The sequence below is a fragment of the Xiphophorus hellerii genome, chromosome 22 (assembly GCF_003331165.1).
Source record: "Xiphophorus hellerii strain 12219 chromosome 22, Xiphophorus_hellerii-4.1, whole genome shotgun sequence".
Taxonomy (NCBI): domain Eukaryota; kingdom Metazoa; phylum Chordata; class Actinopteri; order Cyprinodontiformes; family Poeciliidae; genus Xiphophorus; species Xiphophorus hellerii.
The window spans coordinates 27320210-27345232 of record NC_045693.1 but is presented as its reverse complement, the minus strand read 5'-3'; the positions used below and the strand labels follow the sequence as shown (position 1 = coordinate 27345232).

At 40.2% G+C, this 25023-nt stretch overlaps 1 protein-coding gene across 1 annotated transcript in view; it reads left to right on the top strand.

Moving 5' to 3' along the window:
• The first annotated feature begins 4207 nt into the window (after nt 1–4207).
• The window catches only part of bean1 (brain expressed, associated with NEDD4, 1), a 61504-nt gene continuing 40688 nt past the window's right edge, over nt 4208–25023 (top strand). Inside the window, exons 1-2 of the mRNA XM_032553673.1 lie at nt 4208–4750; nt 17593–17679. Of these exons, the coding sequence (XP_032409564.1) occupies nt 17655–17679 (25 nt within the window). The 5' untranslated portion in view covers nt 4208–4750; nt 17593–17654. The remainder of the gene's footprint in view (nt 4751–17592; nt 17680–25023) is intronic.

Sequence of the window (25023 nt, the reverse complement as noted above, 5' to 3'; positions counted from 1 at the left end):
TAACTTTTAACATCTTCCAGCTCCATCTTGTCACTTGCTATAATTGCAGGTTGAGTCAGTTGCAAATTCCCTAGGATGTGTGATTGATAGGAGTGGAGCAGAGCGAATCTAAACTCTAATCTACAGCTTCTTGGATACTTATTTTACACAACTACTCCACACAAAACAAACACTCCCTGAAGTTCCCAGGTTCTGCGTTCTAGTGTCAAAAGCAACTAGATATTGTTTCTAAGACACACTAAACACATTAAACATGAACATAAATGTGAAATGTGTGTGTTTTCACAAGGTTTGCTTTGCTTCATGTCCCTCAGTTGGGTCTTTTTAGCAGATGTGTTTCTGTGTTTGTCATAAGGAAAATGACAAACACAGCAGAAAAGTGGATAGACTGACATTGGCAGATTTTAGGATTTTATTTCCTTGCCTCAAGCACGACCGCTCACACACACCGGCTAGCCTTACATACGAATAATCACTGGAAACTCCTCATTCCTCTTCAGAGCAGCACTACGGTCAACAATCACAAAAATAAGACAGCATCACACACACACATAGCTTAGTTCAAAACAGCCACTAAAAGATCCAGAGCTGCCTCAGATATAGACGGCCAACATGTCACTGAGCGTTTGAGGGGAACCGCAGACAGGCTGTGGTTTGGCAACAAAAACCAATAAAAACAGAAAGAAAAAAGCAAGAAATGTTGTGGCAAATAATCCCAAGGGAAATGTTTTCCTCTGGAAGACTGATGGCTTTCCCTGAAGAAATCCAGAGTGCTCACAAAAGGTTAACTTTGAACAAAGCCTGACTCTGGAGCTTTTGCCCAGTATCCTGCTATTAATCAGCAGCTGACAAGAAGAAGGAAGCCCATTCAGTTTTTACCTCCATAAACCGGAAAGCATGTCGGCTTCTCATGGACACAGACAATGTGTGCTACGTCTATGGTTTAAAATTAAAATACTGTCTTTATGTTTGATCATTATAATCAAGTCTAGGATCAATAAAAAAATGGTATATTTTGCAACACATTTACTCAAGGTGGAAGCAAACTTTGACCCATGTTATTAATTGTTGTGGTTTTGCCTGTTGTATTACTGCAGTCATTGTGATATTCCTAATTTGTATGGAGAAACTAAATCTGAAATACTAAATGACAGAAAATGAGCATAAAGTGTCGATCCACAGGCACAAAAAACCTGGCAGAGCTTTGTCTCCACCCTGTGGTTTAAAATATGAACTACAAGAGCTGTTGTTCTCTTATTGAGCAATGTGTTTAGTTATTGAAGACAGATAAATTAAGAAAATACAGACTGGACGGCGTTATGGTCTGGCTCTAGAACCATAACAAATCAAAGGGAAGCAATGCATGGGATAACTTAAAATGGGATTTATTTAACAAAAAAATCATAACTCTTTGGAGAGGAGAGGGAGAAAGGAGAGAGGGTGGCAGACAGAAAAGAATGGGCTGGTGAGTGAGAAAACACTTAAGCTGGATGGGATGTCATTCTGGAGACACTGGCCAGCTGCCTTCACTTCCAAACAGCACCAAGAATAGGGATGTTAAAGACCCAGAGGAAAGGCCTTGGGCCGTAACAACGGTATCCCAGAAAACAAAATAAAAAACAATCATTTTTTACAAAACTGATTATTTCCAGCTGATATTAACAGCAGGCTTACTAATTATACAATTACAATTGTACAATTATATTGATGACAAAATGTTGTGAATCTATTCTCTGAAAACATTTAGCCTCTTACAGATTTCTTCTGTTTGTCAAATTTAAATGTTTCTGTTTCAAATGTTAATGAGACAAAGATCAATAGAACAAAAATACCTCTGTTTTTACATGTCCTGTTCAGCTGTGTAGCGCTCAGAATTGTCTGAATGCCAAGGTTTACTTTCACTAGTGGAGCAGTACATCTTTGTTTATTTTTTAGACATTTGTGTCAAATGCAATGGACATAGAGTTGGAACAGTCAGGGAAAAGACTGTTCTTTACCATAATTTCAAAAAGGTAAAATGGAAAGAAGGATAAAGTGAATCCCACATTTAAAAAAAAAAAAAACTTCCATTAAAACATTAAAATTCCATCTGTGTCTGCTGTTACATTATAAGCTAACAGGTTTGTCCTCTTTGCTCACCATAACTTCATAAATGTTCTACTGCACTAGCTATAAAATATGAGAAAATATTTTATATATAAATCAGGTCTAGGTTCAGCAACATTGTGTGCCCAAAGAATGAGGTCAGCTGACTACCTGAATATACTGAATGACCAGGTTATTCCATCAATGGATTTTGTCTTCCCAAATGGAACGGGCATATTCCAAGATGACAATGCCAGGATTCATCGGGCTCACATTGTGAAAGAGTGGTTCAGGGAGCATGAGACATCTTTTTCACACATGGATTGGCCACCACAGAGTCCAGACCTTAACCCCATTGAGAATCTTTGGGATGTGCTGGAGAAGGCTTTGCGCAGTGGTCAGACTCTCCCATCATCAATACAAGATCTTGGTGAAAGATTAATGCAACACTAGATGGAAATAAATCTTGTGACACTGCAGAAGCTTATTGAAACAATGCCACAGCGAATGCAGGCTGTAATCAAAGCTAAAGGCGGTCCAACAAAATATTAGAGTGTGACCATTTTTTGGTGGCGACTTTTTTTTTGGCCAGGCAGTGTATATATATCATTTTCTGTTTTACTTAAAGGAAAATCTCAAGGTACACACAGTGCGCCCTGTGTTCAGCTACTTATTACAAGTCCAAAATACGCACAATACAGATAGATAGATATGACAAAAATTACTACTGGTCAAATATGTGGAACATTAAAAAATAATAGATAAAATATATGTCAAATATCCTCCAGCAATACCAGTTTAGAGCAGCAGGACAACCTAATAGTTCCATCGCATCATCACGTTACGGCGCAGCAGCAGCAGCAGCAGCAGCTCTGTGTGGGGAACAGCAGCGCTATCTGGATGCTGTGGGTCTAAAACCAAAAGGCAGCGAAGATTATATTTGCTGCATGTTCCACAAATTGTGCTGGAAAGACATGTCTGAGTGGGACAGATAACCAGCCAGACTGCTGACAATATTTCTGCATTAAAAACAAAATGAGAAACACCATCGATGATATTTAATGTGCTTGTTATTTAGCAGACAAAAATGAATTTCAACAGCCAACAGAGACCTGAAAACCATCAGCAGCCATCGATATTTATGGCTGATTGGCTTTTGAAAGAGCAAAGAGGGAAAAAAACAAACAACAAAAAAAAAACAGATTCATTTTTCGACCTGAGCAAAAATGATCTGCCCTGGGCAAAGTGTGGGTGAGCATTTGGTCCAGACCCGTAAACGGACATGGGCCCGATGTTCTTTTTTTTTTTTTTCACCCCAACGCTATTAGAAAGAAAACATTGTCGCAGTTCTATAAATGGTGACAAATACAGAAATCTCATTTCATTTTTATTCAGAATTGGTTCAGACCTGGACCAGATCAGAGTCCAAGCCTTTTTTCAGATGTCAGACCGGTTCATGATCCCAACCCGACCCGAAGCTGCTGCATGTGTGTAAACCTTTGGGTGACTGTTATGATCTGGAGTCTTAGATTTGGTCCAATCTCAGTGCTGGAGGTTTTATCTGTACCTCTGTCTGCATACAAACACAGAGAGATGTCAGTCACAATTATCCCCTTTCCCCCTGTTCCGGCGCCTATGGTTGAGGTGCTAGACCGTTCAGAGATTTATGAGCCAACAGTGTTTTAGGTCTGTTCTCTAAGCAGAGATGAGAGGACTTCAGAACTGGGGTGATGTACTGTATGTACTCAACAGGTGATAGGCTAATGTTAGGCCCTTGTTATACCAAATTTAAACTTTATACAATAGTGTATAACAATTATTGCTGTTTTCATTGATGTTATGACCAATTCTTTGGTCAAAAGTACGGATGACGATTAGGGCCACTGAAAAAAAAAAATCTTACTATAATCTCAACATTATGAGAATTGTTTTTCTTCCAGTGGCCCTAATTCTCTTCCGTACAAAATGTTAATTAAGCACTTAGGATGTGTTAAGTGACATTTGGAAAACTTCAGAACAAAAAAACCCCTTATTTTCTATATTTTTTGCTAACTTACGTACCTCATACTTGCTTAATATACCTCACAGCATCAATGGTTTTCCTTTGCGTCGTTAATCATGCATATGAATATTTAACTGTGGCGGACTGCCTGCAGTGCAGTGTGTGGTTTTGTACAGGAGAGGGATTTCCTGGCTGCATATCTCCGCGCTCCTTGTCGGCGTTTTGCCTGGCCTGGATCGCTCCGTTTCCCCTCGAATGACACACTTAACTGGGGTTGCAGAACCGAACCGAACCGAGCCGGGCAGCGGTTCTGAGCTGGACCAGGATGCGGAGGAGTTGCGCTTCTGATCGGACCTGAGCAGTGACCACGGGATAAGGAGACACGAAGCCCTGCAGGACAGGAGGGAAGGCGGGGATGCTGGCTTGTGAGGAAGGGACCGGAAGGAGTGACTGTGGGATGTGAGGTGGATCCTACCGCTGTTTGCTTTGCTCGCTGGTTCATAAATCACCCAGAGTTTATGTTCTGAGAAGGTGGGCCAAGTCCCGGGATAGGAAAGGAAGGGGGTTGGCTCAGTTGTTACAGCAGCGAGTAATGGATCATGGTGGTGATGTGAGGAGCTCCAGGACTCCCAGTCGGCTCACAGCGCTGCAGTTCCTCTGAAGGTAAGCTTATCGTTTGGGGCTTTTCTCAGTCTCTCTGCTGATTTTGCTGGGAAATGTGCTGCAGTGTTTCAATACGTGGCGTCGCTACAGTCGAGGTTCTGAGTTAGTTTTTGCTGCATTTCCCTCCCACGGAACAAAACATATTATGCAATATTCCCTTTGCCAGACTTTATGAGAAAACATGCGCTGAATTATTTTGTGTTAGGCGCGAAAGATTAGTTTGTAGTGGCCAAGTGATGAACTCATTTTACTCATATTGCAGCTGTTTGTAAATGCACAGTTCGCTGTAAAAAGTGTTTATCTGTAATCTGACTGGAACTTTTATCGAACACTTTTTGCTCCAGGTCTATTAAGGAATGTCTCTTTTACTCTTGAATATCTGGAGAATTCAAATTTACTAAGTTTTCATTGGAAAGCATACATTTTCCGTCTCAATTGAATTTGATGTAGACTTTGGCTGTGCCCTAGTGACTTTAACTGCAATGCATGGCACTTCCTTCACATTTGTGTTTCTAAATCCAAGCCATTCTTCCTGTAGGAGCTATTTCTCTATTTTCAGTTAAATCTTAGAATTTAGATTATTTTGTTCATTTTTAGTTGCTTATTTTCTGGTTGATTTATTATTAGAATGTTTGATTAATTTTAATTATTTAGAAAACGTTTTTGGTCAGTAATTCACTTAATTAGTTAATTAAGTTCAGTTTGGGACGTGGGTGTTTTACAGCAGTGTTTCCCAACCCTAGTCCTCAAGACACACTGTCCTACATGTTTTAGAGGTTTCCCTGCTTTAATGTGCCTGATTCAATTGATTGCAGTTCAACAAACGCCTGTTAATCAGTCATCAATTGAAATCAGCTGGACTGAAGCAAGGAAATACCTAAAACATGCAAGGCAGTGTGCCTTGAGGACCAGGGTTGGGAAACACTGTTTTAAATACATACGTTTTAGGTAGCTCATATGGGTTTTTTTTTTTTTTACCAGTAATCAGTCTGTCAGTCAACAAAGAACAGGTGCAGGAATCAGAGCAGAAGTAGCAGAATTCTGTGAAGCTTGTGACTTGTTTGCCTGAATATGGAATAAAGCAACAAAGTACTGCATTTTTGACTTTTGGTATTTTTGAAACTGCGTAAGCCAGAAACCCACGGTGCATCAAGTGACTATTTGAGTTGAATTCACCTTTTGCTTTGATCACCTTTAAGTCTTAAGTTTTTTTATTTTTGGATTTGAGTTTTGGACAAATAGTCACTATACTTTCCTTTTTGCACTCTTTTGTGTTGATCTTTAGCATAAAATTATAAAATAAGATGCATATTCTAGCACGACATAGGCTAATGTTATGAGTATTAAATCATGGCTTATCAGAAATCCACCCACAATTTTTATATTTTATTTCACCGTGGTAAAAGCAAGTAGACTTTAAGGCAAATGCACTGTTGACGAACACAAAGACAACGGATCTCCCTAAAGGCATGTTTAGGCAAGTTATAGTGATTTTTTAAAATTTGTTTTCGATCATCTCATCTCTCCTCTCACTGTGCTTTCCTCCCACTTAGGTTGGCTCAGTTGTTACAGCAGAAAAGTACAGTAGCCTCACAACCAGGCACAACATACAAGACAAGCAGAAACTCCATCATCCAGGTTACAATACAATCATAATACAGTAACAGGAAACAACATATTGTTTCATAAATTTAAAAAAAGAAGCAAGAAGACATTTTTAATAAATTTTAATAAAAAAAATCAAATCACAAACAGCAGTGGAAATCACAAACAAAACAGCCAGATTTGTTTTATCAGTGACATTTAAGTGATTCTTACATTCTCACATCTGAAAGACTGCATGCAGCTCTCAGTGCTGAGCTCTAAAGAGTATTAAAGCCTGGCCACAGGTTATCTAAGAGGTGTCTGTCCAGTCAGTTGTGAAGGTCGATGCATCAAAAAGCCCCTTGACTTTAGTCTGACACTGAACCAGCCCAAGAAAATTCAATAAACCAAGACAGCAATGATCCCTTAGTTTAATATGAGATAAATATGAGATACTTCAATGCAGGTTATTTATTCTGTGTTTTTAGAATCTAACCACATAAGACACATTGAATGGTGAATGTCAGCTTTGAGTTCACCTCCAATATATCTGGGCTGGAGCCCTTCCACGAGCTTCTCAAGATAGTTTCCTGGTTTGGCTCGTGCCCCCTGACAGAACCGGTGTATTTGAGTCTGGTTTGTAGGTCACATCTTATCAATTTTACCTATAAGTTTCCCATGGAGTTTGTGATGGCCACCTGTAAAACATTGACCTTTTTTGCTTTTAAGCCAATTTGTAACTTATTTAGCAGTCAGGTGTGTATACAATCATATGTACATGAGTAGCTGCACAAAGGTGAGCTGCGTAATTAAGGAGAGCTTTGGCTCTGATGGAGAACATCGCCAATGGAAGGATACAGATGGAGTGTGTGTTCAGAGTGTGTTGATCTGCTGGAAAATGTTGATGATGATTTATTATCGTTTAGATTGCCCAGACTGATCATCCTGGAGCTCTGGGCAAAACTTAAAGAAGGAACCGTGCGGTACCGGTACCGGTGCAACTGCAGTCATCCTTCGTCAAGCCGCCCGCTTTGTGAATGCTCCTTATGGACAGAAAGCATCTCTATTCTGTAAATGTACAACTCATGCACATGATTACACTATTTAGAATAAATGTCCACATTCCCACTCAAAGGACTCTCTGAGACGCTGTCTGTCTTTAAATCCTGGCTGAACTCTCTGCTGTTCAAATAGGCATTTGCATGATCTCTTTATTTTCTTATTTTTGTATTTATATATTTTTTCTTTAAAATGTATTATTTTTATTTTTGTGAGATGACCTCATGTGCCTTGAAAGCAGCTTTTAAATAAAATAAATAATTATTATTATTATAAATACTTATACTGCTACAAACAAGGACGTTGCCATGGTTATTGCTTCACGTGGTGGCAGACTTCCGTGTATTTATACCAATTTACATATGTACTTATGGGTGGCGAAAGGGGCGGACCAGCAGCTGCACTCAATTTCCCTCAAATTGGGATTTATAAAGCAAAGGTGCGCAGCAAAGTGATTGCGCACGGCTTTATACATCCAAATTTTTTTGTGCATCATACTTTTCTAAATTTGTCCGCATGCCAAGTTTTAGTGTGAAAACTGCGAACTCTTTTATGCATGAGGCCCCAGGACCCCTGAATAGACCTTGTCAGGGAGGCTTAAGAGTGTGACCCCTTTGTAATTGAAACACACTCTCCAGTCCCCCTTTTTGAACAGGGGACCACCACTCCAGTCTTCCAATCCAGAGGGACTTCCCCCAATGTCCATTTAATATTGCAGAGTCACGTTAACCAACACAACCCTAAAACATCCAGAGCCTTAAAGAACTCCAGGCGAATCTCATTAACCCCTGGGGCCTTGCCACAAGGAGATCTTTAACCAACTCAGCGACCTTATCTCCTGAGATGGGAGAACCCGACCCAGAGTCCCCAAGCTCCACTTCCTTAATGGAAGGCATGTTGGTTGAACTGAGGAGGTCTTTGAAGTATTCTGCCCACCGGCTCACAACATCCCGATTCGAGGTCAGCAGCACATCATCCCCACTATAAACAGTGTTAGTGCTGTACCTCTTCCCCCATCCTGAGACGCCAGATGGTGGACCATGCCGAAGTCTTTCTCCATGGCCTCTCTGAACTCCTCCCACACCTGAGTTTTTGCCTCAGCAACCGCATGCCACTTGGACTGCTGGTATCTATCAGCTGCTTCTGGGATCCCACAGGCCAAAAAGGCCAGACAAGGACTCCTTCTTCAGCCTGACAGCATCCCTCACCGAAGGTGTTTACTAACAGGTTTGCCACCATGACAGGCACCTTATGGCCACATCTCCGATAAGCCGCCTTGACAATGGAGCCACGGAACATGGTCCACTCAGACTCAATGTCACCCATCTCCCCCAGAATGTGTTCAAAGTTTCCGCAGAGGTGGAAGTTAAAGCTCCGTCTCACAGGAGACTCTGCCAGACGTTCACAACATGTTTGGGCCTGCCAGGTCCTGCCCCACTACCGGAGCCAACAGCTCTGCACTTCTGTTCAGATTTGTGACATGTGGTTGCAGATCTGATGAAACAATGACAAAGTCAATCATCGAACTGAGGCCTAGGGTGTCCTGGTGCCAAGTGCACATATGGATACCCTTATGCTTGAACATGGTGTTCGCTATGGACAATCCATGACGAGCACAGAAGTCCAAAACAGAACACCACTCGAGTTCAGATTGGGGGAAGAGGGTAATCTGGCTACATGGGTTGGGCAAACCTATGTAGACAAATAAAACAAACTCTGGTCCGCCTACAAAAGTCAGTCTCAGTTCGGTTGAAGCGAACACTGGTGCCATCCAAATGCATATGTATATACATATGCAAGCACACCGGAGACTGCTCCAAAAGCAGGAAGCGGACTACAGCTCAGGTCATTCTGGGTCAATACAACCAAAACAAACTTGTGAGCTTAGCAATGATGAGATACTGTAAATGGCTCATGGTCTTTTACTAGACACAAAAGAGAAATCCTATAGCTGCTCAAATCTGACGCTACTTCATTTTTGTTTATATTTTGTGAAGAAGGCAGTTGCGCTCATGTTTTCTTTGGTAGTTTTTGAGTCAGCTGGTTCTTGGTGCAGCGCCACCACAGGCGAGGTGGGGGAGATGTTTCTCAAAGGGTTTGTTTGGTTTGATGCAGTGCAGAAGGAAGAGAACCATAACAGCTGAAAATGTAACAAATGTTGGAATTTTGTTCTCCATTTGAACCGAATCTACTGGACTATCAGTTGTGACAACACCCTTAGACACTGATTGATTGGCAGCTCAACATGAAGATGTTCCTCTCATGTACTGGTACTTTAGGTCTTTTCTGGATTTCTCTTCCTGAATTTTCTATGTATGACTTTCAGGTGCTCCAGTACATTATTTTTTTAGGTTACACAACCCCTTTGTTCTCCACTCATCCAGTGCACATCAACCTTATTATCATAGTTTCCACCTGGAAAGATTTCAGTGACTATCATCCTAAGAAATGGTTGGTTTAGCATACAGGAATTGTGTGAATCATTGATAGTCCTGTTCCACAAGGACTAGAGCTGTGATCATCTAACTGTGGGGTTTAACCTTTTAATCCAGCCGTTAGGAAAACTGAACCTGGACTTTTCAAATGGAGAGCCACCCTGACATCTGTGCTGCGCTCTGGACTGACAGCTTGAATGGATGATGGGGCTGTGTGGGCCTAATTGTCTGTCAGAGAGAGCGAGGCCGAGATGGATGAGAGGAGGGAGAGAGTGTCCTCGGAAAGAGAGAATACCAAGAAGAGAGTTGAAGGAATGATGGAGCGGCGCAATGGCTTCACTCAAAACCCCATTTCTTCAGTTTTTCTTTCTCTAACTGCCACTGTCTCTCAATTCCTTCCGGTTTTCATTGCCATCGTTATTTGAAATTGTCTGAATGTGAACTATGCAGCTGAACATCTAAAGTGGAATAGTTTTTTAAATTGTAATTGCAATTCTATATAACTGGATGTGAATTAATTCAGTTATTCTTGTAAAGATCACATATGTTGTTATTTCAAAAGTTATTGAAAACTTTTTCCAAGCTGAAGTTATTTGATCAACAAACTTATTTTAAAATGCTTTAATTAGAGCTGAACTGTGCTGGTTGCAGTGATGGCATGGTTACTTTGAAAAAGCAACTTAGATTGCTGATTACTTGATTTGGAAAGTAGCTAAGTTAGATTATAACTTTTTATCTTCTCTGTGGCAGCTGAAGGAGGAACAGCTTATCCTGCTCTCTCTCGTCCTTACTGATAACTTTGCCTTTGAACCAGGGCAAAATGGCTCCGGCCAACCCCAGGGACATTAGCAGAATTATACAACGACTTCAGTCTATAGAAATGAAGATTAAACTGCTGGAGGTGAACTTTGAGATCAACGCTACCAGTGGAAATGAGACAACTCTTCCTCAATTCAATGGAGAGCTCATGCGCCCTGCATCAAGCAGCTCACCCTGGAACGCTCTGGGTGCCAAGCCGAAACAAAAGTCTCACACTGCAGATCTGATGAGGCGACTGACAGGGAGAACCCCTCACCTGGACGAATCAGCGTGGCCGGCTCTGAGCCGAAACCCACCTTCAACTTCAACACCTGCTCCACCAAAGAAAAATAAACAAGCAGCTGCAACCAAAACGGTTCCACCGACCCCGCTCCCAAGGACAAAGCAACTAGAACGAGCCTCAAAACATTCTGACTCTGTGGGAATCCCACTGAAAACCAGATTTTCTGTACTTCAGCCTGAGCCTCTGAGTGAAACCTCGCCTTCAAACATCAACAATGAGGCAAGACCAACACATCCACCCCCCAAAGTCCCAAAGGACAAAGCGACCACCAGGAAAATGAAAGTGCTTATTGTTGGAGATGAGGCATTAAATGGAATCAGTCACGTTTGCAATCCCAAGAAAACAAGAGTGATTTCTATTCCTGGTGACACTGTATCTGATTTAACATTCAAAGTTCTCTCTCTAACCACTGATATTGAGTCTTTAGTTGTGCATGTTGGAGCCAACGATCTGGCAAAGCAGAAATCTGAGATTCTGAAAAAGGACTTTAATATTCTACTGAACACTATGGGAAAATTAAAAATTAAGTTATTTCTCAGTGGTCCAATTCCATCACCTCAATGGAGAGATGAAAAACACTCCAGGCTGGACATGATAAACAAATGGCTGATTAAAACCTGCTCTGCCAGCTCAGTGACCTTCATCGATAACCTCTGGATCTATTGGCAGCGCTTTCACCTATTTGGAAGAGGCGGATGCAATCTTAATAAACATGGGACAAAGCTACTCACTGCAAATCTTTTTCATTTTATCAACAAGGACAGCAACGTGATCATCGCTTCAGAAGAACAGGCTCAAGGATGTCTGACTAGGATCACTTTGCTATTATCTTTGAAAGTTATTTGTCTTTTAACCCACTTATACAAACAGCAACCATCACAAAACGTTCTCTCACAGAAAACACAGCAGAAACATTTAATCAAATCTACTCTTCTTCCTCACCCTTAAGCTGTAATGACATAGATAAGTTGGTAAATGATTTTCAGTCTAAAGTTTCAGATATCATTGATTCCGTTGCTCCAATTAAAATGAAGGTTGTGTCTGGTAGGAAGAAATCTCCATGGAGAAATGCACAAGCAGGTAGATCTGCAAGACAACTCTGCCGTAGGGCAGAACGAAAATGGCGTAAAACTCAACTCCACGTTCAGTGTGACATCTATAAAGAAAGACTACGTAACTATCACTTAACACTAAAACATGCAAGAGAGGCTTTCTTTGCAGATGTCATAAACAAAAACATTAACAATGCTCAAGCTTTATTTGCAACAGTTGACAGAATCACAAACCCTCCTGTGACGTTACTGCCTGAATTCCATTGTATTGCCGCCTGCAACCAGTTTTCCAGCTTCTTTTCAAAGAAAATTTAAAAAATCAGAGGATTAATCTGCACATCCACTATAAAGTCAGTACCAATGCTGTGGCTAAACAAAACAAATACAGGAAAAATGACCCAATTTCAACTACTTAATTATAAAACCCTACAGGAAATTATAAGTCAACTAAGCTCAAGTTCCTGCTGTCTGGATGTAATAGATCTATAACTCTAGAACATTTCTTTAAGAAAGTCCTGCCTGTCGTTGCTACTGATCTGATCCAAATAGTAACTCATGGCTCTCATCAGGCGTTTTCCCCCAGGCTCTGAAAACAGCAGTAATCAAACCACTGATAAAAAAGAACAATCTGGAATTACAGGCTGATCTCAAAACTCCCATTCATCAGCAAAGTTATTGAAAAAGCTGTTTGAACAGTTGAAAAGCTTCCTAATGATAACCAACCGCTTTGACTCCTTCCAGTCTGGTTTTCGTGCTCACCACAGCACAGAGACCGCCCTCGTAAAAGTGTTCAATGACATCCATATAAATACAGACTGTGGGAGAACCACAGTGCTGGTTCTGTTGGACCTCAGTGCAACTTTTGACACTGTTGACCATGACATATTACTGAATCGACTGGAGAGTTGGGTCAGACTCTCTGGTCCAGTCCTTAACTGGTTTGAATCCTACATAAAAAACAGGGATTTCTTTGTTTCAATTGGAAACTTCTCATCAAAGAGGTCAAAGGTCACATGTGGGGTACTCCAAGGTTCAATCCTAGGACCCCTCTTATTCAATATGTATATGCTCTCACTAGCTCAGGTTATAACAGGAAATAATAATAGCTACCATAACTATCCAGATGACACACAGCTCAGTTATTACAACTAAAAACCAGCAATCAGGCCCGAAACCTGGGAGTAGTGATGGACTCTGACCTGAACCTCCAGAGCCACATAAAGACAGTTACAAAGTCGGCCTTCTATCACCTGAAGAACATTTCCAGGATTAAAGGACTAATGTCTCAGCCAGATCTAGAGAAAATCATCCATGCGTTCATCTTCAGTCGCATTGATTACTGCAACAGCGTCTTCACAGATCTGTCCAACAAATCAATCAAACAGCTGCAGCTGATCCAGAATGCTGCTGCTCGCGTTCTCACTAAAACCAGGAAGATAGAGCACATAACACTAGTTTTAAAGTCCCTACACTGGCTCCCTGTAGCTCAGAGAATAGACTTTAAAATACTGTTGTTAGTTCACAAATCACTGAACGGCACAGCACCACAATACATTAAAGATCTGCTGTTGTTGTATCAACCTTCTAGACCTCTCAGGTCTTCCGGTTCTGGTCTGCTCTGCATCCCCAGAACCAAACGAGGAGAAGCAGCATTCAGCATCTATGCACCACAAATTTGGAACAAACTTCCAGAAAACTGTAAAACAGCTGAAACACTGACTTCCTTTAAATCTCGACTAAAACCCCACCTGTTTAGGATTGTATTTGAAACGTAATCAATTACCAATTTATTGATTTAACTTTACTTAATGTTGTGTTTTGATTGTTGATTCTATATTGCATTGTGTTTCTGTGTTTGTAATGATGTAAAGCACTTTGAAATGCCTTGCTGCTGAAATGTGCTATACAAATAAAATTTGATTGATTGATTGATATAAGTTACTTTTTTAGTTACTTTCAGCAGTTGCTGACAACAATCCTCCGCCACCTGTAAAAATGACATTGAGCTTTGCCAATGCAAGTTATTTTATAATGGTAACATCATCTACGTAACTCGTGTTGAACTGATGGGGAGATTGTTTAATGGATTCACCAGTCCCCCCAAAAAAAGCATTAGTAATTTTTGTGGGTCTTTGTGTGTTCCACTATTGTCTGCTAATCTGTAAATTGGATTTTAGAGCTCTTCCCACTCCGCACTCCAGAAGTGGGGTGGGGTCCGCAGTACCTTGCAGACCACTAGGGGGCGCCTGCAGGCCACCAGTGGTACAGGGACCAAAGTTTAATGGTAGATAATCCTGTCTTGGGTCAGGGTCACCCAACAGATTGAAGCCATTTTGAAATCCTATACGCTCCATGGGAAAACCTAAATGAAGCATTGCAACATATTTAGCTTGACCTCATGTTGCTGCTGAGAATTGCTCGTTGCTAGTAGAGCTCTGGAGTTTTCTCCTTATTACTGTATCAATCCAACAGACCTTCCATCACTATAAATGTTTGAACAAGACACATAACTTCTGTCTTATATTTTGCAAAAACCACCTTTGTCGACTGATTTCTGTTTTTTTCCCAAAGAACTTATCAGCTTGCACTACGTTTTATTACTTTAAGAGCTTCAGAGGGTCAAAATGTAATCAATTTGTTTTGCTTCCCACACAGACATTTGTTTAATTTCTTGTTTGTATTTTCCTGCTTACATGAGAGAAAAAGGTGATTCTGGGGCTCAACATTACTTTGTGTTCATTCAAAAAGTGAGAATCTCCATTGCAGACAGTTCAATAAAATTCCAAGTTTTTGTTTCTTACTGAGCAGATCAGATTTTTTAGAATTTTAATCTATCAAGTAAACCTAAAGGCAAGAATAAGGTACTACAAATTTCTTCTAAAATGGTCCAGCTTTAATCATTTAAAGAACACGAAAAAGTGTAAAACAAAACAAACTGCAAATAGCACATAATCAGTTTCCTGTAAATAGAAGGCTCATAGTTCATTTACCACTTAAGTGAATGTATTTCTTGTGCTTTGCCTGACTGTTTCTTCCAGCTTTTCTTTGTGAGGTACAGCAATTACACTGATCCTGCCTGTTCTGTTCTGCCTCTTACAATGATACACAAACACTGAGCTGTAAGAGAACTGGGGTGACAACATCCCACTGGACAAGTGTGTGTATGGGGGTGCACCCGTGCGTGTGCAGGGGTGTGTGTGTGTGTGTGTGTGAAGTAGAGCAGGGCAGAAAGGGAAGATGGTTCAGCTGAGTGCCTTTGAGGCTGGGATGGTTAAAGGTGCCGAATGGATTGTAGTTTTGAGTTATAAATACACACACAGGTACACCCCCACACTTGTTTGCCACGCTATCTTTGTGAGGACTTTCCATTGACTTCCATTCATTTCTATAGCCTAACTGTAACCAAAACTCAATTCACCCCTTAGTCTGACACCTGACCCCTAACCCTTAAACAGCACTTCCCCTTATGAGGCCCAGGGTTCGGTGAGTACCCACAATGAAATATGTGTCAGGAAAATGGTCCCCACCAGGTACATGGTCCCCACACACACACAGAATATCCTATGAGAGTGAGTGGGTATATTATAATCCTCTTTATAATTTTTCACAGTGTGTGATATCATCTTGCATTGACTCAACAGTGACTAAGTTGACAAGTTGTCTTTGTCAACAGGGAACGTGTTTGTGCAGCTCAAGCCTGTAAAAATCCTGCGTCACATTCCTGAGCTGTGGACACAAATGACGACGATGAAGAAGATCTCTAAGCTGACTGAGGTTTTAATATTAGAAGTTGCAAGGAGTGAGAAAAAGCAAAAGAACTGAGTAAAGCAAAGAAAAGCCTTTTAATGCATGAAATATGTGCTAAAGTCTGACTGGAGTTTAGTGGGAGGACAGGGTGTAAAAAGATGGAGGAGTCACAGAAATGGAAAACTGCTTAACAACTTTGCTGTAGAGAGTATAAACTCTCCACAGCATGAGCGATGTGGAAAAATTGTACTGTATGATAGGCTAAAAATTTAATTAAAAGGGCAACAAGTTGTCTTAAGATGTGTCTATGTTGAATGTACTTATTTGATCTTAAAGAAATATTAGTGTGAAATGATTGACTACTCAGAAATGAGACATGTCAACGATGGGAGTGTCCTGTTACAGCGGGGAGGATTTTTCCCATTATTACTTTTTTCTGCCCTGTTAAGCGCTGTGGCGTTCAGGACTGTTGTTGGCTGAGTGTTGAAGTGCAGCCAACAGATTTAGTTCACAATTGGAACACAATGACTGTGTTTCACTATGACTCTCCATAACAAAAATTGGATATCAGTTTCATTTCTTTCACCTGTTCCTGGATTTTTCTGTGGAACGTGATTCCAGTTTATTTACGGAAAGCCCGCCTTTTCACAGATTTTTGTCATTGAGCATAGCTAATAAATTCAAAAGAAAATTGAGCTTGGGAAGCTAAAGTAGGTTCAATGCTTACAGCTATTGAAAGGCTTTTGCAAAACATCCATTTTTCTTTGCTCTGATTGGCTGCTACTCTCAAGGGTGGAGATGAGGAAGACTGGATGCTAGCTTCTGCATACCACTAAGATGGTTCCCACTGTGCGTCTTAATGCATGTCAAGGGGTTTAAAATGTTAAAATATGCAGCTGCAAGCATTCCTCAAGGAGGTTAAAAGAGTTAGCAGATTTGATCTGTTTGTGGGCGGCTGTGGTCCCGAACGGTCACGATACCAGGACTGGAGTCAACACGGTGTAGCTCTGGCAATCTTTGTAAAAAGTCTATGATATTTCTTAACAGATTTTTTTTACGCATAAAATAAATGTTCTCAAAGTAAACACTAGATTTAAAATATATATATTTCTAGTGTGATTACCCAACAGCAGTTTATGTTGTCTTTTCTTTATACATCGTTACCAAAAAAATCGAAGATGATGAAGCCTATATCTACATGTATTAGTTTAAATGTGGCAACACGTAATTTCGTTTATCCAAAGGGTAAAGAAAAGATGAGTCAACAAAAAGGAAGAAATAAACTGAGCTTGGAAGAAAAAAACCTTAAATATCCTGCTTAACACAGAGACAAAAAAAGCCTACGTGGATATCATTAGTTTCAAATCTATAATAGTACTTTGAGATTTTATATAAAAAGTAATAATTTTTTACTTGTAACATTAATAACCTGAAGCGTTTCTCCTCAGTAGTAAAACAGCATCAGATGTGCGAATGTGTTTGAGCCATCGATCGGAACATTTCAACCCTTTGGCCATGTTCTGGAAAGAGCAATGAACACACACAGACACACATACAGAGAGGATGTAGGCGGCCACTGGACTGCCTCTGTCACACACCTGGACACACACACGCAGCCTGGGGCTTTATAAACAGCTTGGCTTGGATGTTGTGACTCTGGCATCAGTTTCTGCAGCTTCCCTCCCTCTGTGTCAGACAGCACAGCTTCTCATCTCTCACTTTCATTCATTTTTGTCATTCGCTGTCCATCCAGCTGCTGTTTGTTGTCTTGGGGTGCTGACTCAGCCTACACTCAATTTTCTTTGTTTTGCTCCCAATGTGCTTCTGATTTCCTTCCCTTTTTTCTTTCTGTCCCCACTGCAGCCCCGCTCAAGTTGGCTCCTGCCTGTTGAGATGCAGCAAATGGAAACACAGTGAAGGGGTTCATGCTGATAAAATTGATCTGCTCAGGTAAGGCATAAATTTCTCAGGGTTTTTTTTGTTTGTTTTTGTTAGTTTGTCCCCTGAAGTTACAGGAAGTATGATTTCCACTTCGGATACTGAGAGGAGTGTATGTGTGTGTTTTTTCCAGGAAAAAACACACATATACTGTGATTCATTTAATGTTGGAGGAGGAAGGTGACAGACAGCCTCGTCTGGGAAATAGAAAGAAGAGGAGACAGCAAAGGGTCGCATTTTAAAGCAGTTTGATAGAAAATGTAGCAGATCCTAATGGGATAAAACAAAGTAGTTTTGGATCTTTCCAAGCACCAGCTTTAAAAAGGTCAAATCAGAAAATAAATGAAGATTTTTATTGTGTTAAAACTAGAAATAAAATTAAAGTAAAGAAAAAAAGGACAAACACAGATTGCTTTATCCAGTACACAAGCATAAAAATATGAACAATAATATATAAAACCCTGCAAAAGTACAGTATTTAGCTAGATTTTTTTATATGTCACATTAAAACGACAAGCTTCACTTTATGTCATGAGGATTTTATGTGTGAGACCAACAAAAAACAGAAATTTATGATGAATAATTAGAAGGAAAATAATACCCTTTATTTTCTGTTTTGCTTTTTTTTTTTACCCCTCCAGGGGGTCTTTTTGTGGGCTCTAGTGTCCCTTTTACGAAAGTAGGCTGACAGGAATGGGGAAGGAGAGGAGGGAAGACATGCGGCAAATATCGTCGACCCTAACCCAGCGACGGCCGCGTCGAGGACTCAAGGCCTCCAAATATGGGTCGCGCTAACCCCTACGCCACCACGGCACGCCCTGTTTTGCTTTTTAACAAAAAAGAATCCACAATGTTTCAACCGTGTATTACTTTGTGCATTCTTTGTAAAATACTCTAGCTCATACGAGCTAGAGTATTTTTTACAGCATTTTGCCATCAACATCTCTCCTGTCCCTGCTGATGAAAAACATTTTATGATATGATGCTACCACCACCATGTTTCTCTTCCAAAAGTCAATCGATTTTATGGTTGTTTTTGTATTTTTTTCTTTTGCAATCAAAATTTGATCTTTTTGTAATCAAAGTGGTGTACTTTAGAAAGTGGTGTACTTTAGAAATATTAGCAAGGAATTTTTCTGAAATTTTTTCCTCATTAAACCACTTCCCAAAATCTACATGAGAAAGATGAGAAAACTAATAAGCAGACAGATTGGACACACAAACGTTTCTGTTCTTTAATGAGCTGAAACAGCTTGATTTTTGTTACTTGCCATCTTGATCACAAACTAAAACTTGGCATCATATAAGGCTAACGCAGCAGTGAGCTAGTCTGGTAAAAATCAACGCTGTAGAAAGCTTTCTATATCTAACAGATATCTCTATCGCTTTGTACAGAGAGTCTGGACTCTCAGCTACTCTCAGAAACAATTGCTTCCTGGAAGTGTTGTCTCTGTTGAGGTTTAAAATTGTACCCAGTCATGTTTGCCGTATGTAATGCGCAAGCTTTATGCTACAAAACTTAGCAGAAATTGTGTGTAAACTGCTTTATTCACTTCCTCCGCTCCCAGGCAGACAGACTATAATGCTGCAGAACATCTTCTCCTTCATTCACAACTTCTTCTTCTGTTCGCTGATTGGCCTGGTGGAAAATCTACCGGAGACGCTCCATTTCCATGGGAGAAATCTCAGACGCCACAGTGAAGGGAAAAGAGAATCAAGATAAATTGTGTAGGAAAGCAATGGCCAAGAGTAAGAAATACTGCCACCTGCAGGTGAGCTTTAGCTGTCACTTAAGCCCAATGTTATTGACCATTGTAGTAAGAAAATTTAATTGTGAGTTATAAAAACTCACAATTTTGCATTGCTGTGAAAAAATACAGGTATCTGTTGATTTTGAGTGAATTCTGTGATCTTGAAATCACAAAAATCCGAAAAGCCTAAGATTGAACGGGACTCTGTTAGATATTTAAAGCTTTCTAAATTGTTTTATAACCGAACTCTGAAACATGTTCATCAGGATCTGCTGTGGGGAATGATGGTCTGTTGCTAAGGTGAAATGCCTGCCCCATAGGTACTGGGGAAACGTTTTTACTCGATAAATCAGTCCAAGAGCCTCTTTTTCTATTTGAGAGTACTTTTTTCCTGCTTGGAACAGCGTTCGGGAAGCGTTCCCCATTTGGCACACAATGCCAAGTGACATCGGTGTATAACTTCACCGATGCCATATGGTGTCCTCCCCACTTGGCATCACAGATGCAGAAGCATCACACACTAAGGTAAGTGGTAGGTTGGAGTCATAGTGCACTAGCACACTATCACTTGTCAGCAGACCTTTGCACCTATCAAATGCTGCCTGCTCTGGTTCAGTCCATCTCCAAGTCAAACTGTCTTTCAGTAACTTGTAAAGTGGAGCTACTGCCGTGTTTTACATTGGCACAAATCTCCCATAATAGTTAACAAGTTCCAGGAATGCTTGAAGTTCTTTCACATTAGTAGGAGCAGGAGCATCCTGTATTACCCTCACCTTTTCTTCTGAAGGGTGGACTCCATGTTCATCCAGGACGTGTCCCAGATATTCAATTTGTGGCTTGTTAAACTCACACTTGGAATGTTTTACTCGCAGGCCATTTTTCTGAAGGCATTGCAGGACCTTCTCCAGGTTGCTCAGATGTACTGCTTTTGAGCGTCCAGCGATGAGCAAGTCATCCAGGTAGACCACCACTGGTAACCCTTTCATTATGTTTTCCATAATGCACTGAAAAACCAATGGAGCTGTGCCGATTCCAAAAGGAAGCCTGTTGTTAACGAACAGTCCTTTATGAGTATTGATAGTTGTGTACTTCTTGGAATCCTCATTCAACAGTACTTGTTGATAGGCTGCTACCAGATCTATCTTTGAGAAGTACTTTCCCCCCCTACGTGTTGCTAGTAGTTCCTCCAAACATGGTATGGGCTTCAAGGGCTTGGTTCAATGACACTTTGTAATCCCCACATAAGCAAATAGAAGTGTCCCTCTTTAGCACCGGCATTATCTGTGTCTCACAGGTGTAATAATGTTACACTTTTACAGTCTTTCAAGTTCTTTTTCTACCTTTTTCTTCATCGCGAATGGAAGAGGGCTGTGTTTACAAAATTTGAGCGGCATCTCAGGTTTGACCACCATCGTAGCTTTAATGTCTTTCAATGTGCCCAACTGCTCCTTGGAGTTGGAATGTGCCCAACTCCACTATATTGTATATTATTTATTATTCTGGTTAGTGATTATCACTTAATGTTTTTTCAACATTAATTGTATTCTTTTTAAAACTCAGAGGTCAGAAGGAGTTTACCGAAAACAATGTGTTGCAATGATCGGATTAACAGATGTCAAAGGAATGTTTACTTAGGGGGATGGAATGTTTATTTTATGGAATGGAATGTTTATTTAAGGGGGGCATATACGGACACCGGAAATTAAAAGCAATTAATGATTAGGGTCATAAATCACCCCACCGATTAAATTTTGATGTATGTACTGTATGTATGTATGTATGGATGGATGGATGGATGGATGTCGTATTTTCATGATATGATTGTCTTTCATGTAAATGACCTTCCCCTTACTTTGTCGTACATATCACTTCTGCTACTTATCTAGTGGACTTTGCTGCCTTTTTAATGTCTCTCCAGGCTCCCTTAAAGACTCTTTACTTGTTCTCTTCCCACTGTCTGATCTACTATTCACATTACTCTCTGACTCTTCCTCTCAACAGCTGCTTTCTGTTTGAACTGTTAGGAACACAGAGATAATGCAACACTTTCATGTTCAATATATGTCACCCGTCCTGTACGACTAAGAATTTTATTTAACTTTTTTCCAATTTTAGAAAAAGTCACAATATTACAATGAAAAAAGTAATTCAAGGGCAAAATCAATTAATCAATGAATCAATTACTTTTGTTTGCATAGCACATTTCAGCAACTCGGCAGTTCAGTTCATTGTGAAAATTTAAAAAGCAAACATCATAAACACATCATTGAGTCAACAGCTGTGATAACCAATGACAGATTTTACATTTTGTCAAGTGCTGTTGTTAAAATCATTGTTACACATAAGATTACTGATCAATTTTGCATTAGTAATGTTTCAAAAGCAACTCTAACCAGATGGGTTTTTATCCTGGAATTAAAGGAAGTCAGTGTTTTGGTGGTTTTACAGTTTTCTGGAAGTTTGTTCCAGGTTTCTGGTGCATAGAAGCTGAATGCTTCTATGCATTCTCGTTGTTTGGTTCTGGTTCTGGGGATGCAGAGCAGACCAGAACTGGAACTAGAACCAGAAGACCTGAGAGGTTCCGGAAGGCTGATCTAACTGTAGCAGATCTTTAATGTATTGTGGTGCTAATCAGTGGCGGCTGGTGGTGATATTTGAAGGATGGGCTAATATATATACTGTCTATACTGTATATATATACAGTACAGACCAAAGGTTTGGACGCAACTGTGTGTCCAAACTTTTGGTCTGTACTCAATACAGACCAAAGGTTTGGACACACTTTCTCATTGAATTCAATGATATAATTCCATATATATATTCTTTTTTAAAATTCCAAATAAAATTTGCAAAATAAGAATAAATCCTGATATAGTCATCCATAAAAAAACAACCACAGAAACATACCAAGGACCACGCTGGTCCTTGGTATGTTTCTGTGGTTGCCAACTTCAGTGGCTATATAGCCACTGAAGTTGTCCAAATTAATTCCCCTGTATTAATTCTCCAACACTCCTGGATACAATCATCCTGATAAAATGAAACAAGATACAATATGTTTTTAAATGAGGCCTACCTTAGCTCACTCCAACGACTTTTCTAGGACGCAAAAAGGCTAAATAATCCAATTTGTTTATGCTAATATTGCTCGCCATTGCACCCACTCAGTCTACGCCAAACCATGCCCACACACACTCAAGCTCGAGGACAGTCCATCCTGATTGGATGAATCCTGTGGCCCTGGGCTGGCCCTGGGTCGACCAAAATTAGCCCCAATGAGCCGCAAACCGAGGGGGTGTGGCTAGACACCTGTCAATCATTCTGAGCCGTGACAATGCTAAATGGGGTTGTCAGAAGTTCATCATCATCATCAATCACTTTATTTTGGTAAATTGTCCACATTAAACACAGACAACAATAAAAGAAAAAAATAAAATAAAACAACAATAAACAAACCCATAATTTACCAAAAAAGGAATTGGCTGAAGCTAAGCTTATTCTTGCCTACCCTATTTTTATACCTATATATCTTGGTAGATATAGCTTGGTACATACAGTATATCTACCAAGATATCTTCACAATACATATATACATTTACATAACATCGTAAGATTTTATCATTTTACATTTTGAAGCTCTTTTAAAGTTCATCAAGAAAGGAGATAACTTACAATCATCATTCAATTCATTCCACAGTGTCGTGAAAACTGGTAGAGTGGTGAGATCTTTCCAGGTTAACGCAGAAAACAGATCATAAAAGCCTGAGAGACATAAGTAATCTTGATTTACTGATGATTATAAAATAAATTTTCTTGTATTTTCATTTATTAATGATTATACAAAGAGTTGATGTAACAAAAAGCAGATCAAGAAATGAATAACATGATGAATAAAATGGTGAATAGAATTAAACTCAGATGATTATTAAAAGAAGTCATGTTTGAAGAATTAAATCAGAAAGATTATTATGGTTAATGATTTATGATGATCATAGAGCATATATAGAATTGTAACTGAAGTAATCATATATTGTGTGAAGAATAGTGACATGCTGTTCTCATGCTGTGTTATAAATAGAGTAGAGCTCAGGGCCAGTCAAGGGTCTGAGCTGAGCAGGAAGCAGGGGAACTCCAAACAGGAATGGGAAAGTTTCCTCTAAACCAAATTAGGGAAGTGAGACAAACAACCAAAAAAGGAGAAGTGAGCAAGTCGTTGACTGCTGTGGGGAGGTTTGATACTTTCCACAAAGCCATTGAACGTTCAAGAAGTCAAGTAAGCCATCACCCCATACTCAACTATGGGGTGATAAAGTATAAAAACCCATGAAAAGAGGAACAAGTGTTCTTAGTCTCCAGTGCTGAAGTCAAGCCAACAAGAAGATGCAGACAGAAGATAAGCAGAGGACCGCACCCTGGAGCCACGGGGAGGTGAAGACTCCGCACTGCTAGAAAGGACAAAACCCATTGACCCTCAAACTGGTTCCTGATTCGACCCCTGCTGCTCTGCGCTCAACCCAAAGATCTCAGGGCTTTGAGATTATTCACATTACTCTCCGACTCTCAGACACCAAGTCTGTTTTGTTTGCAGACTTGGTGCTGCAATTCACCAAGTCTGCAGCAGACTTGGTGAATTGACAAAGGTCACTAAGTGATGAAGATCTGAGAGTTTGGAAGACAACAACCAGTTCTGCTTTGCTTCTATTCAGAAGAGGATTTTGCCGTACAAAGACAAGACTCTAACCAAGGACATCGAAGTTTTCTGTTGCCACGATCATCCACCATCTGGGTATGAGTTGAACTGCACCCCAAAGCCTCACTCAGTAAATTAGTGACACAGTTTAGGGAAAGAAGTTAGGGAAGGATGAAGGTGGTTCTTAATCATTTTGATTTTTATTCTGAATTTGTTATCATTGATAATTAATCTGTCTGTCACTTATCCCTGCTAAACACTTGCTTAATAAAGATGCATTAAAATTCTAATGAGATTTGTGGACAGTGAAATTAATAGAGTCATCTATTGTTTTTGGTTCTTCTAAATTGGTGTAAAGCCTATGAACATGTTTCTAGAAAATGTGGTGGCTTCAGACATTCCTTTAGTGTTGGTAAAATAATGACCTTGGGGCTTATGTTGAGCCACTAAAAGCTATCTAGCCTGTAACAAGTGCACGTTGTTGATAGGGAAAGAGCTACCGTTAACAAGAGTGGTTATTGAAGTTATGCAGTTGCGAGGGCTACTCAGCTGATTGCTTCTTAACTGAAAAAGGTCAACTTTTGGAATATAGGTAGTTAAAGGCTAGATGAGTCTCTCGACACCAGCTTAGATAGATTATCTCTCCTAGAGCTGTCTCAGGGTAAGACTCGAGGGTTTTAGAGATTCTCTGGACCCGTTAGACGGAGAGCTGGTCAGTAGTCAGTGTAAGAGCCTTATGATTGAAATGAGCAATTACTGATGTGGCAGGAGCACACGGCTTTGACACTTGGGTGGTGGGTGTGTTTAGGTGGGCGTGACTGTCACTACGGTATGAATGGGAGCCATACTGGCGCGCTGATTTGTATGTATGAGGAAGCGGGTGCGCCGGTGGTGGTCATAATTTCTGTTGACCGT